This window comes from Carcharhinus amblyrhynchos, chromosome 9 (genome assembly GCF_965287045.1).
Source record: "Carcharhinus amblyrhynchos chromosome 9, sCarAmb.v2.hapA, whole genome shotgun sequence".
Classification (NCBI taxonomy): domain Eukaryota; kingdom Metazoa; phylum Chordata; class Chondrichthyes; order Carcharhiniformes; family Carcharhinidae; genus Carcharhinus; species Carcharhinus amblyrhynchos.
Genome location: NC_137332.1, coordinates 57,929,109 through 57,942,649, shown reverse-complemented (window position 1 = coordinate 57,942,649; position 13,541 = coordinate 57,929,109). Strand labels below are relative to the sequence as shown.

At 41.5% G+C, this 13,541-nt stretch overlaps 1 protein-coding gene across 2 annotated transcripts in view; it reads right to left on the bottom strand.

Annotated features, from left to right (window-relative positions):
- The window catches only part of soat1 (sterol O-acyltransferase 1), a 60,295-nt gene extending 49,072 nt beyond the window's left edge, over window positions 1–11,223 (bottom strand). For both annotated transcript variants that reach the window (XM_080195748.1, XM_080195749.1), the window contains exons 1-2: window positions 9,895–11,223; window positions 9,158–9,285 (exon numbers count right to left, since the gene is read on the bottom strand). In XM_080195748.1, the coding sequence (XP_080051874.1) occupies window positions 9,158–9,285; window positions 9,895–9,995 (229 nt within the window). In that variant the 5' untranslated portion in view covers window positions 9,996–11,223. The remainder of the gene's footprint in view (window positions 1–9,157; window positions 9,286–9,894) is intronic.
- Between the last annotated feature and the right edge of the window lie 2,318 nt (window positions 11,224–13,541).

Below are 13,541 nucleotides of genomic sequence, written 5' to 3'. Positions count from 1 at the left end.
AGTTTCTGCTAAAGTAATTTACATAAACACTAAATTCAGTCCTCCACCAGTTAGTAATCTAATTTTAAAATAACTTAATGGTCTGAAAAATTAAACCACCATTTAATAGCTTCATCAGTGTACAGGTCATTAATTTTGTCATAAATTAGATGCTTTGATACAAGGTAACTTTCAAAGGTTACTTAGTACCTACATACTAAAAAAAATGAAGTCTTCCTGAACGAATGCAACTAACAGAAACTTGCACCTTTCACGAGTGTGTTACTTTTTTTGTGAGCATTACCTAAATTGGCTTTAAGAATGTTCAGAATTACGCATGGGCTACAACGGCACTCAAACTGTAACTCTGCTGACTCCCAATAGAAAGTTTCATGGAACGGCATCAAGAGAGAACAACAATGGGCTCAACTTGATGATGCCATGATTTGCTTCAGATCATATATGAATGACAGGGACCAAAGTCAACACAAGGTATTCTGTTCAGGGTGGGGGGTTGTAATCTAGGAAATTAAACCCAAAAAGGCCCTCAATTTAACAAAACAAATTTGCATTACAGCGCACAAACTCGGGCAAAGTCCACCACTCCGAATAACAAAAAAAAGACAGAGAGAGAACATAGCACATCAACTTGAGAGAAAAATATCTATGAAATACAAACAAAATGCTTCCAGACATGCTGAATTCAAAGAGTGCTTTCTTCACAAGAAAGCATTCCACAAAGTAACACCCTGTTCAGAGCTAACGATCTAAAATCATTTAAAGGCTCTGAATAAGATATGTAGATTTTGAAAACGGAAGAAACTGAAACAAACAAGACCCGCCCCCCCAGCCCCACCAAGAGTACATTCTATGTCCTTGCCTCCAAGCAAGGAGGGGATGCTTCCTCCAAGTGGTTTTCAACATGGAAATATACTCCATCATTAGCTGAAGGGGAACAGTAGGTCATCACCAGCAGCAGATTTCCTTGCCCATATTTGACTTGATGCCATGAGATTTCATGGGGTCCAGAGTCAATGTTAAGGTCTCCCAGGGCAACTCTATACTAAATGTATACAACTATGCCTGCACTTCTGGTGCGGCAAGATATACCCCGAGATGATGGTGGTGGTAACGCATTGGACATTACCTGTGAGGGTGGATTCCATGAGTATGACTGTCAGGTCGCTGCTCGTCAGGGACAGGTTTCCCAATTTTGACTCAAGTCCTCATATTAGGAGGAAGGACTTTGCAGGGTCAACAGGGCTGCACATGCCTTGTAACTTCCAATGCCTACGTTGATGCTGAGTGGTCCAACTGGTTTCAATCCTTGTAGATTTTCTTGTGATTTGATATAACCAAGTGGCTTGTGTGCCAATTTGGAGGGCATTAGTTGGCATGCCAACTAATAATGGAGTACATTTCCATGTTGAAAACCACTTGGAGGAAGCACTGACGGTGGTGGGAACGACACAATGTACTCTGGGGATGGGAGGGTGGCTTGTTTCTTTCATTTTCAAAATCTACAATGGGGTCTGCACTCACGTGTCAGCCAGACTAGGTAATGATAGCAGATTTCCTTCCCTGAAGGACATTCAAGAAGTAGGTGAGCTTTTAAATGACAATATGGGCACTATTAGACTAGCTTTTTAATTTCAAATTTATTAATTGAATTTAAATTCCACCAACTGCCCTGATGGGATTTGAATCCATGTTCCCAGGGCATTACCTGGGGCACTGATTACTAGTCCAGTGACGTTACCACTAACTGCTGCCTCCCCATAGTTGGCCTGTTAACTAAAGGCAATGTTGTTCAAAAATAAAACAAAGAATTTAAATTTCAAGTTTGGTCTGTTTTAACTGAGCCAGGTGAATGCTAGAAAACAAATATAGGCCAGATGTTGCTGTTGCAGTGCATTAAACATTTGCCATTGGTTAGAACTGTCCTGCACAATACAACTCAAAACAACTTTGCCCACAATATTATTCAAAGTGACTTAATCATGGAGAGAACAGGACAACCATCAGGTTGCCTGCCTAAACAAGAGATTTTAAAAAAAATTGGAAAATAAACAAGAAAAATTGATGTGAATTAGATGAAAAGCCAGTAGAAAGGATTATAATGGGAAAAGATTACATCGAAAAAAGAAAAATATTTTTGAACATTTAATGTTTGACATCAACATCTGCAAGAAATTTGAAACCTGAAGGGCTGAGACTCAGTTTATAATAGTTCACTTCTGGTGCCAGAGTATTAATACTCATCACACAGGTGAAATAAAGAGCCTAATGCCAGGCTAGACTGACATGCAATTGTATAGAACAAAGTCAAACAGACTCTCAGCTAGATGCCTGACAAGCCACAGTGTCAGAATCAGACTATATTGATTAACTACACCCAACTAGAGCATCAACGTTTTTCCAAGGGGAGATACGAACACTGAAATAGAGGGGTGGAAACGAGGAAGGGATGACTGAACACAGTTCAAGAATAATCATGGATAATTCTGAGTGAGCAATATGTTTAAGATGCCCTTCACAGAGAAAAATGTCCCAAAATGTTTCACAGAAGTATCAGACAGAAAATGGCACCCAGGTTAGGAAGGTTTTCTGAAGTCTTACTCTCAGGAGTAGGTTTTAAGGACTGGGTTGTGAAATGGGAAGATAGAGGGAATTGCAGATTATAGGGAAGAGACAGAAGATGATCAATGAAAAACATCCAACAATTCAGAGATGAGGAGTTCTTGGCTTGTTGTAGGGCTGAAAGAGGTTACAGAAAAAGGGGGAACTGGGACCACAAAATAACTCAAACTAAAGATGAGAATTTTTGATTGGAGGTGTTGGGAATCATAACAGTTCAGTGAACAGAAAATGGTGGCTGCACTAGACGTAACATAGGTTAGGACATGGCTGCAGGATTTTTAAATGAGCTCAAATTGTGAATGGAGGAAGATGGGAGATTGGTGAGACAAGCGCTGGTACAGTTGAATCTCAAGTTAACAAATGAACAAATAGTGATTAAAGTAACGGCAGAGAAGAAAACTGAAGGGTTGTTGAAATAGAGGTTGGAAGGGTAAAAATTAGCTCAAATAATCCTTTGCAAAGTAGGTAGTGAAGCCTTTTGTTAGGCTATCATAAAAGAGGAACCACGATGGAGAATATTAATTTGATGAAAAAGCATCGAGTTAACATTTATGGACTTGAATAATAAGCTAAAGCAACAAATTGTAAATAAAGTGTAAACCCACCACAAAAAAATGCAATTGTAAGATAGCAGTGATTAAAATTTCCGACAGAACTAAATCTTGCTGAGTTATATTTACAGGAGGATTTCACTAAAATACCCCTCCAGACTAAACACGGCATACACAAACTGAGGGGCAAAGCACATATCCAGGTTATAGAGGATAAAGGGGAAGAATTCAGAAGCTTGCACAAATATAAACCCTGTGACTTGGACTCACTGCTTTGTTGCAAGCATGAGTGAGATCTGAGTGTAGTATCTCAAGGGCATGAACTTGCATGAATCATTGGCAAGTGCTGATAACACAAAAACGTCCAAATAAAACAACTTATTCACAACTTAAATGAAACTACTGGGGCAAATATGAAACAATGGAGATTTCAAACAATAAGAACAATCTAATGAAACTCTGTTTGCTGACTTACTGTACATGTCAATTTACACCATGAACATTGATTTCAACAATGCAAAATAGAACAACCAATATGTGGCTGCCTGAAACAGGCAGGAAATAGGTTGTTTAGAACATAACATAAGAACATAAGAAATAGGAGCAGGAGTAGGCCGTCTAGCCCTTCGAGCCTGCCCCGCCATTCAATAAGATCATGGCTGATCTGTTGTGGCTCAGTTCCACTTTCCCGCCCTCTCCCCATAACCCTTAATCCCCTCTCTTATCAAGAACCCATCAACCCGCTTCTTAAAAATATTTAGCGAGGCAGCCTCCACCACTTCAACGGGCAGAGAATTCCAGAGATTCACCACCCTTTGAGTGAAGAAGTTCCTCCTCAACTCCGTTCTAAACCGCCTCCCCTTTATCTTGAGGCTGTGCCCCCTAGTCCTACTGTCTTTTTTGAGCGGGAAGAGTCTCTCCACCTCTATCCTATCCATCCCATTCATCATCTTATACGTCTCAATGAGATCTCCCCTCATTCTTCTAAACTCTAACGAGTACAAGCCTAGTTTATTCAGCCTCTCCTCATAGCTCAACCCCCTCAACTCCGGTATCAGCCTAGTAAACCTCCTCTGCACTCCCTCCAGGGCCAAAATATCCTTGCGCAGGTGCGGCGCCCAAAACTGCACACAGTACTCCAGCTGCGGCCTCACCAATGCCCTATACAGCTGCAGCAAGACCTCCCTACTAAATTTCTAAAAAAAAAAAATCACTTGTCCTGATAGGTCTGTGGGAGAGATAAAATATTCTCGCAGTACTCAATGTATGAATAAAATCACCTTGCAAGCCTCTTGAAGTCTCATTGTATTATACAGCCCTTGCAGAGCCAAGATCTAAAAAACACAAATTTCAGGATTTCAACCAAAGACCAGGATTCTAAACCAGCAATCCATGAGGTTTCAAAGGGTCCACCAAAATATCCAGGAAGTTATTAAATTAATTTCTTAATGCTTTGTACTCAGTTATCACTGGGAGTATTGCTGCCAATTACGACGCTCCTTAGAACCAATTACCTTTGTGAATAGATGTGGGGTTTACAAGGTTGACAATCAGCCCCAGGTCCTATCAATGTCAAAGGTCTCAAGAGAGCTTTTAATGTGTCATTACATTGACGAGATCCATGTGCCTAGAGGCAAACGGTTGCCCATGTGGATGAAGGATACTGCTAGTCCAGCCATAATTTGCTTTTCAGCGTCCAATGACGCAGAGACACAGGCCTCAGGGAACAATCGATGCCATGCTTATGGCAGTGTATTAAATAAAATGATTAATTTCTGAATTTGAGTCAGAAGTAGAGAAAATCACAAAGCATCATCCTCTGACACATACTATAATCATTTGAATGTTTTTTTTAAAAAATGAAACTTCATTTCAATTCTATTCACTAGACAAATGCCCATGAAATATTTTGCTAAATAAACCCATGTAATGTAGGAGTGGTCTGCTAGAGTTACGCTGTACTAACAGACTGACAAATACTGGAACGCAATTTTTTCATCCATATCAAGGTGCAGCGAATGCCAAAATGTTTCATTTGAAAAATTGGGATCACATTTTGTCAGAAATAAACACTGATTCCTGTTTAAATCAGTGACGTTAAAACATTTACATAATTTTTCAGATTTAAAGTCACAAACCATCTCCACAAATTGTCAATCCTACTTTTGCATCCCCCTATTTTGTTCTCATATTAATATTGAACGTTGAGGTCTTCAGATCAACGGGTTGGGTGTTCCACCAAGTTTTCAAATGCAGAGGAACACCAGTTTATCTTCCAGACTGCTACAAGAATGTGATTTAACTATTAAAGGTAACTGGGAACAATTTCATCGTTAATAATGGTAATGTGACCATGTTGAAGGATGCAAGTTGCCAATATCTAAATCTGTCAGGTTTATCTTAACACAGCTGCAGCTAAGCTTACAAAGACAAATGTATTAATTAGTTTCTTCCCTGTTACACTTCCAGTGAATAAGCACAGATATTAAGAATTCTGCCAAGCATGTTAACAAAATCTTTTATTTCAAACAGATTTACAAGCAAAATGTTAGGAATTTGAAACCATACAGCTGATAATAGCTAAATGACTGTAAAAGGTCAAATGCTCTTCTCCAAAGTCCACACCCTGACCTCAACAACCCAGAAGAATTTTTTTTTGCAGAAATTATGGTCATCGTTTGCATTTGTGTAGTGCAAGTGTATTTGCCACTTAAGGTGGCCATTTTAATTTACTTTATTTAAATAAACTTTACAAATAGCCAGTTACAATCTAATGTTGCTAGATATTTTGGTGTATGGTGTGACAAACAATAAATAGTAAATATTCAAGGTCATATTTCTACTAACAACTGGGGACTTGTGCCAAAATTGGAAAATAAGTCAAGGAAAACAATAATCACACTCAAAATCATTTGCATCTTACAGCTAATATCCAAGACCACCCCCCCCCCCAACCGTCTTCTGGTATGCCCTGGTCCACTGGCAGGACAGCCCCACCAAGAAGGCAGCACAATGGTACAGGCGTGAGGGAGTAATGCTTGGAGTTCTCAACATTGACTGCTGCCCCATGTTATCACATGGCATTGGTTGCCATGGGAAAGGAAACATCCAGTTCATTAACACCGACTGCCTCAATTTGCATGAAGTACTCAGGGAGTAAGGGAACAAAAGTACTCAGTGGGTGACTATATCATCTATGGCCAAAAATGGTTCAGTAGCATCACTGCTGACCAAGCTGGCTAAATCATGAAAGATATAACTGCCGATTGGGCCTGTGGCAGATGGTGAGGAAATCAACTTAAGAGCAAACTTACTTGACCTCATCCTCACCAATAACTATCAGATACACATACCCACAACAGTAGTGATAGCACTGACCAACACACATTCCTTGCTTGAGCAGGCAAAGTTCCATCTTCACAGAGGGCCCCTACCATAGTGTGGGTCTAACACTGCTCAACAGGATAGACTCAGACCAGATCTCAGCTCAAAACTGGACATTCGTGAGGCACCATGGATACTAGAATCTAATTTCTGTTCCAGCATATCCCTCACTTCCTCATTACCATTAAGGCAGGAGACCTTTTTGGTTCAAAAGTATATGGGATCAGATGCCAATCGTGAAGCTACAATACATGATTACATGCAAGTTAAACAGCGGAACAACATACTACAGCCAAAACTAATTGATCCCATAATGAATGGATTGCATGAAAACTGTGTCCTGTCAGATGAATGATTTACAATTAAACTGGCCAGAGGAAGTGATTCCCTGAACAACTCATGACCAATAATGGTGGGGCCCAAAAGTGCAAAATACAAAGGTGAGGCAAACAGCAGAACTGTGAAATGGATTATAACATCTCAGTTCTACAAATGTCCCAACCACTGCAAATGCCAATCTTCAGCCAATTTGATTATTTTCACATATACTCCAGAATTAGCTGCACCTCTACCCAAGCCACCACCCCCCTGACAAAGTGAAAAATTGTTAAGGTGCATCTCATCCACAAAAAGCAGGCAAATCCAATCTAACCAATTATAACACCAATCTATTCTCAATAGAGAGTGAAAAGGATGAAAAGTATGGTCAACGGGGCTTTAAGCAGCACTTATAAATAAACTGCTCAATCAGGACCAGTTGGTTCCTGAACATGGATAAAATAGCTGAACTGCAGAGATGAGAGTGACCTCATTATCAAGGAAGCATTTGATGGAATGTGGCAACAAGGAGCCCTAACAATATTGAAGTCAATGGGAATCAAGGGGAAAAAAAATGCTCACCCAGGTTGGACAGTCACCAAATTGCCAAGATACCAGTCCTGAGGCTCCTTGGGGCAGTGTTCACAAACACATCTTTACAAACTTCAATCAACTAACTTCTGTCAAACTAAGGCCAAAAGTGAAGATGTTCACTGATGATTTCAATGTTCAGTTCCATTTGTTTCTTCTCAGATACGTGTAAGTATGTGACTGCATGCACAAGACCTGGACAAGATTTAAGCTTGGGCTGATAAGTAACATTCACACTACACAAGTGCAAACAATGACTGTCTCCAACAGCAAAGAACACAAACCATCTCCCTTTGACATAACTATTGCTGACTCCCCCACCAACAATTTTCTAGGTTCACCACTGACCAGAGGCATAGCTGGACCAGCCACATAAATACTCTGGCCACAACAGCAGAGTTTCTGCAGCAAGTAGTTCACCTCCTGACTCCCCAAAGCCTGCCCACCATCTACAAGGCACAAGTTAGGAGTGTGATGGAACTCCCCACTTGCCTGGATGAGTGCAGCTCCAACAATGCTCAAGAAACTTGACGCCATTTAGGATAAAGCAGTCTATTTGACTAGCAGCCTACCAGCCATCTTAAATACACACTCCCTCCACCACCCATACACAATGACGACAATGCTCCAATGCTTCTTCAACAACATCTTAAACCCATGACCTCTGTCACCAAGAAGGGCAGCAAACACATGGGAACAATACCACCTTCTCATTCCCCTCCAAATCATAGCATTGTGACCTGAAACATTAATCACCGCCATTCTTTGTTCACCACTGAGTCAAAATCTTGACACTCATTACCTAAATACACAGGAGGGTGGACCGACACCACATGGACTGCAGTTCAAGAAGCTAACTCTCCATCACCTTCAAGGACAATGCAAGCCTTTCCAGCAACAGCCACAAACCATGATCAAATACATTTTTTAAAGTTTGTGTTTCAGGAGATCTATTTGAATTTTAGAATCTTGGCAGAGGGATTCAAAGCAAAAGGGTCTACTTCATGTATAAAGAGCCTAACACCAATAATAATATCCAATATATTAAGCCAATGCAGCTAATTGGCAATCCTGACGTGATTAGCTGATTTCATAACGAAAAACGAGGAACAGCCAAAATTGTTGCACAAATACAGAAAACGCTCAAATCTCAGGTTTGACAGCATCAACGGAGAGAGAACAGAGCCAACATTTGGAGTCTGGATGAACCTTCAACAGAACGGTTTGTTGTTGGCATGTGATCTCAGAAGTCACATTGGGCGCGATGTTGTGCATGTTTACTTTAACCATTTTTGTGCAATTGATATCACTTTACTTTTTTGGAAATAAACACAGACGAAGTCAATTGAATGCATTTTGCTTATGTATACAAGGAGTTTCCTACTAAGGAAAGTGAAAGGTTAATACCTTAATTATCGCCTTAATTTCTATTGAACGTTACTTCCTAGTCAAATGGCTTGTACAACTCAATTGATATTCACTCTCGCCACAAGTCATGTGAAATATTTTCGCTATCAGAATCTGATGTACCCCCCACCTCCCAAAGCCTCCGAAACAAACATAACCACTTTTGCCATCACCTCGCATTCTTCTCTAAATATAGATGTGATGGTGACGATGGATTTGAAGCTAAACGCCTCCATTGTGAAAGGACCAGTACCAGAGGTGAGGGAAGAAAAAGGCTTTCCACTCACCATTGCTCACAGATCGGACGTAACCATCACCGGATCCTTCCGAGCTCTTCGCCTCGTCTTCATCCAGCGATTTCGCGGATACACGCCGTCCCCGAAGCGACATTCCCGTACCACTCGCCATTAGCCTCCTGCCGCGGGGAAGAAGAGCCAGAAGAGAAATCACCCACAGAAACAGGGAATGGAGCTTGCACACAACCTAAACTCATCCAGCACTCCGCTCAAAAGAAAAATACAATGATGTCTCGTTGGATACAGAAAATTGCGGTGTCGTATATGAAAAAAACGTTATGTTGCAAACAAAAAAGTTCAGACAAGCCAGGGACCAAGAACAGTAGGTCTTTTAAAATACAATCAAATCTTTAAATGTGACATGGAAAAGGGAAGTTAGTAGAGGATTTGAATTGACGAGCAACTGAGCAGAAGAGAAACTGCTTGGTCTGGTGAAAGCTCTCTCTCTGTGTGGCCGGGTATCCAGCAGAGAGGAAGGGAAGGTGGCCCGAGTCCAGCATACAGGTCAGGGTAAAGGTGGGGGATGGGAGAGTGAATGGGTCCAGTGATCAACATGAGCAGCAGTGCGGGGCTCCTCGTTGTATCCATTCTATCGTCGAGCGGCTACATTGTCGCGCGGCCACACTGTTGCGAGCGGCTACATTGTCGCGCGGCCACACTGTTGCGAGCGACGCCCTCCATTGCCACAGTGAGAGCCCAGGACAGTGTCGCGCTTTCCGCTCACTCACCTGCTTCCCCTCCCCTCACTCACTCGATACAAATGTTGCAGCAACTCTCCGCGCTCCTGCCAAAAGACAACGTGACTGCCAGCGCGCTCCTGCTCACGCATCGGGCTCACGTCAGTGCGCGTGCTTCCGCTCGGCCCCTGGAGCCACTCAACGACAACAGGACAGGCAACGAAGAAAAGGAGGAAGTACTTGCTGTTAGTCTCTGAATCAGAGGGCACCGGGAACGAGGAAAAGATAAAGCAGCAAAAAAAGTGAGAATTAAATAAGCTTTCTCTTGGCCACTCAGATAAAGGCAAATCGCTGCGGATGCTGGAATCTGAAACAAAAACAGTAAATGCTGGAAAATTTCAGCGGGTCTGACAGCTTCTGTGGGGAGAGTATGGATGACACTTCGTTACAGCAAATATGCAAGAAGGAGTAGCAAAGGTACTCTGGCACCTTCACTTTGTCTCCACATGTTCCCAAAAGTCTATCTGTGTTCAGTGGTTTCTTCCATTTTGGCTGGTCACCATGAGTCACTAGAGGTGTTTTGACCTTTTCATGGATCCTTTAAGGACATCCCTAAAATATTTCAGTGGAGGTGACTTTGAGCGATTCATGCCTCACTGCGGGGCTTGACACAACCGCCCACCCCCTCCACTCTGATCTCACTGCCCTTTCCAAAACCACAACCACCCTGTTAACTGCCACCTGACACTCTGACCTGACCCAGCCTGATGACTCATCCACCTGACTATCCCCTCCTCACTGGTCCTGACTCCCTCCCAACTCCACCCTCCCACTACCTATCCTGAACCCCCCCCAACTACCCATCCAACTGACACTCTGACCCAACCCACCTAGGCTGCAACCTGACTAGGTACTTACCCCTACCCTATTTCACCCATGTCTTTCACCTCACCATTTAATCCCTACTCACTTAACCACTTCCCTTTTTGCCCATTCACCCACTCACTAATGTTCAAACTGGACCTTTAAACTTACCAAATGGCAGCTCATACAGTAAAAAGCAGGTTTGTGTCCTGTCTTCCCCTAACTCTAGTTCCCTGATGGAATTTCCTAAGAGATGCTGCAATGTGCATTTCTATGAAAGCCAGGATCAGTCAAGATGCAGAGCAGCATCTACTCCGGGAAATGTATGAGCACAGCAACATTTGAGATGATCATTGCTGCTGCTGTGAAGATCCGGGAGAGTGCGCATGCGTAAATGTGCAAATTTGCAAACAAACCTTCACATCAGTGTCAGGAGATTATAGTGAGGTCAGTAAGGAAGCAGTTGTGAACAATGACAATTGCTGTAATAGTCTCATTTTTAATCAGGCACATGATTCTGTTCTAGTTTTGGTTTCAGTGGCAAGTTTTAGGAAACCCATGCATGTGTGTTAAACTTAAATGCTGTGTGAAATTTCACTGCATTTCAGTAATTTAAATAATGAATCCTCTTTGAAGGGGGTTATGCACATGTGACTGAATCAGCCAAGTTAATACTGGAGGGCAGCTCATTGGAACTGGCTACTCAAAACATTTTTATTGACTTTAATAATCCAACCCACCTAAAGCCCATGCTCCACAATATTAACATTAAAATTGCATGAAAAGCACAAGAGGTTGACTGATAGCCTGGTTGATAAGGAAACAATATTGTCTTGTACTAATCCACGCATAACAGAAGGTCACAGACTTGGTGCAGAGTCAATTGATTGCTCTTAGATGCTGAAAATGGTCTCATTCATATTTGTTTATGTAGAAGTTAAATAGTTGTCTCTTCCTGGAAAGAACCAATTTGCATATCAGGTAGAAGAGAGGATAGTTGAATGACAACTTGCATTCATACAGTTTCTTATCATAAAGATATTCTAAGACTCTTCAGAAAAGCATGACCAAAAAAAGGTTGCTAAAAGAGCTGATGGTGGATCACAGGAGGGCATTCTATCTGTTGAATTACAAGGTTAACAAATTTCTAGTTACAGGACGGGAGATTCAATGTTCTGGAAATAGGCAATTGTTGTCATGGAGAATAAAATTCAACTCGGGGTTGAATTGCATGCTGAGGATGCCAAATATCTGGTTAACCCAAGTCACTGGGACAAAGAATTAGTTCCAAGAATGCAGAACAGTTAGTGGAAGTTGAGGATGGTGGCTTTGGACTTCTTGATGTTTAACTGAAGGATTTGCAGATCATCCAAAACCGGATGTCAACAGTAGAGGGGTCACAAAAGGAGTAAAACAGACAGAGCTGGATGTCGTCATCATGGATGTGGAACCTGACCACATGTTTGTGGATGATGTCGTGATCAGGCTTGGGCAGGCATGGTTGTGGGGAGCAGATAAATGAGGAGGAGGTCAAAGATAAATCCTTGGAGAATTCCCAAGGAAGGAAATGTCACAAGTTTGGGAAGGGAAATCATTGTTAGTGTTAGTTGAGTAAGAATGAAACCAAGCAAAGTAATCACACCAAACTTGGCAATGGTGGATATCCATTTGAGGAGGATGGTGTGGTTGACCCAGTCAAAAGCAGTAGGAGGAAGATTTTGAAATCTTGAGAGAAATCATGAACAGGAATGACAGCCTATCGCTAGGCAGCCATCAGTGAAGCTCTGAATTTGTTAGCAGACAGTTGAGAGTGACAGGTAACTTCCCAAATTGGATACTGATTCAGGGGAGCAGAGGGAAATGGAGTATGGAAGCAAAGATTATGCTCGTTATTTTCCCAAAAGATGGAACAAGAGCAGAACAAGCAAGAACAGTTTGGTTAGACAGGATTCACAGATCACACAGCTAGTATCCTGTTGTGTATGACTCATGAATAGTGTCCTGTTGGGTAGAAAATGACACATGGAGCACTGCAACTGAAATTGATCTCTCATGGCCTTTCCATTTCACACAACACAAACAATAGAATAAGGGAACCATGTAATAGGTTTTGCATCAACTGCAATCAAACTGGAAATGTTTGACCTTCAAGAAAAACTTAAATATATTTTAATATGCTGTAATGTACATAACTATTAACAAACAACTTTTTCAGTAAATTATTCCGCAAGTAAAATGCGTCTGACTCCACTTTGTACTCTGAATTTCCTAATAACCAATGGATGGCACTGTCTATTAGTGACGGGTGCCAGGTATGAATTTCAATCAGAGTTGAATTGAGAAATGCTTTCATGGCACGAGCACTCAATAATTACACATGAAAATGATGACTCAGTGTGGAAGACAGTAGATCCACAGCCCTTGGGAAATAGTAATTTCGGAAAGTGTGAGTATTTGAAGGCGACATTGGAAGGAAACAAAATTCAGAAAATATATGTCACCTAGCGTGGACTTGCACCTAGATTAGATCTTCTGACCAGTCTGTGTTGAGGCATCTGATATCAATTCAAGACAGCAATGGAGGGTTGCATTTGGCATCCCTGGATTGAAAATTGGAAATATCAATGAGGGTTCCCACTCCTAATCGCTGATCAATATTGCATATGGAAGATAGAGGGTGTGGAAAGGATTATACTAACTATGATGTCCCGTGCAGTTAAATAACCTGCCAACACGCATGTTCTAATGTTTACACATTTAGAATGGTCACCAGCCTGAGAGTTGCCTACTTAAAATGATCAAAAATCTACAACAAACCTATGGGATGGTCTCAA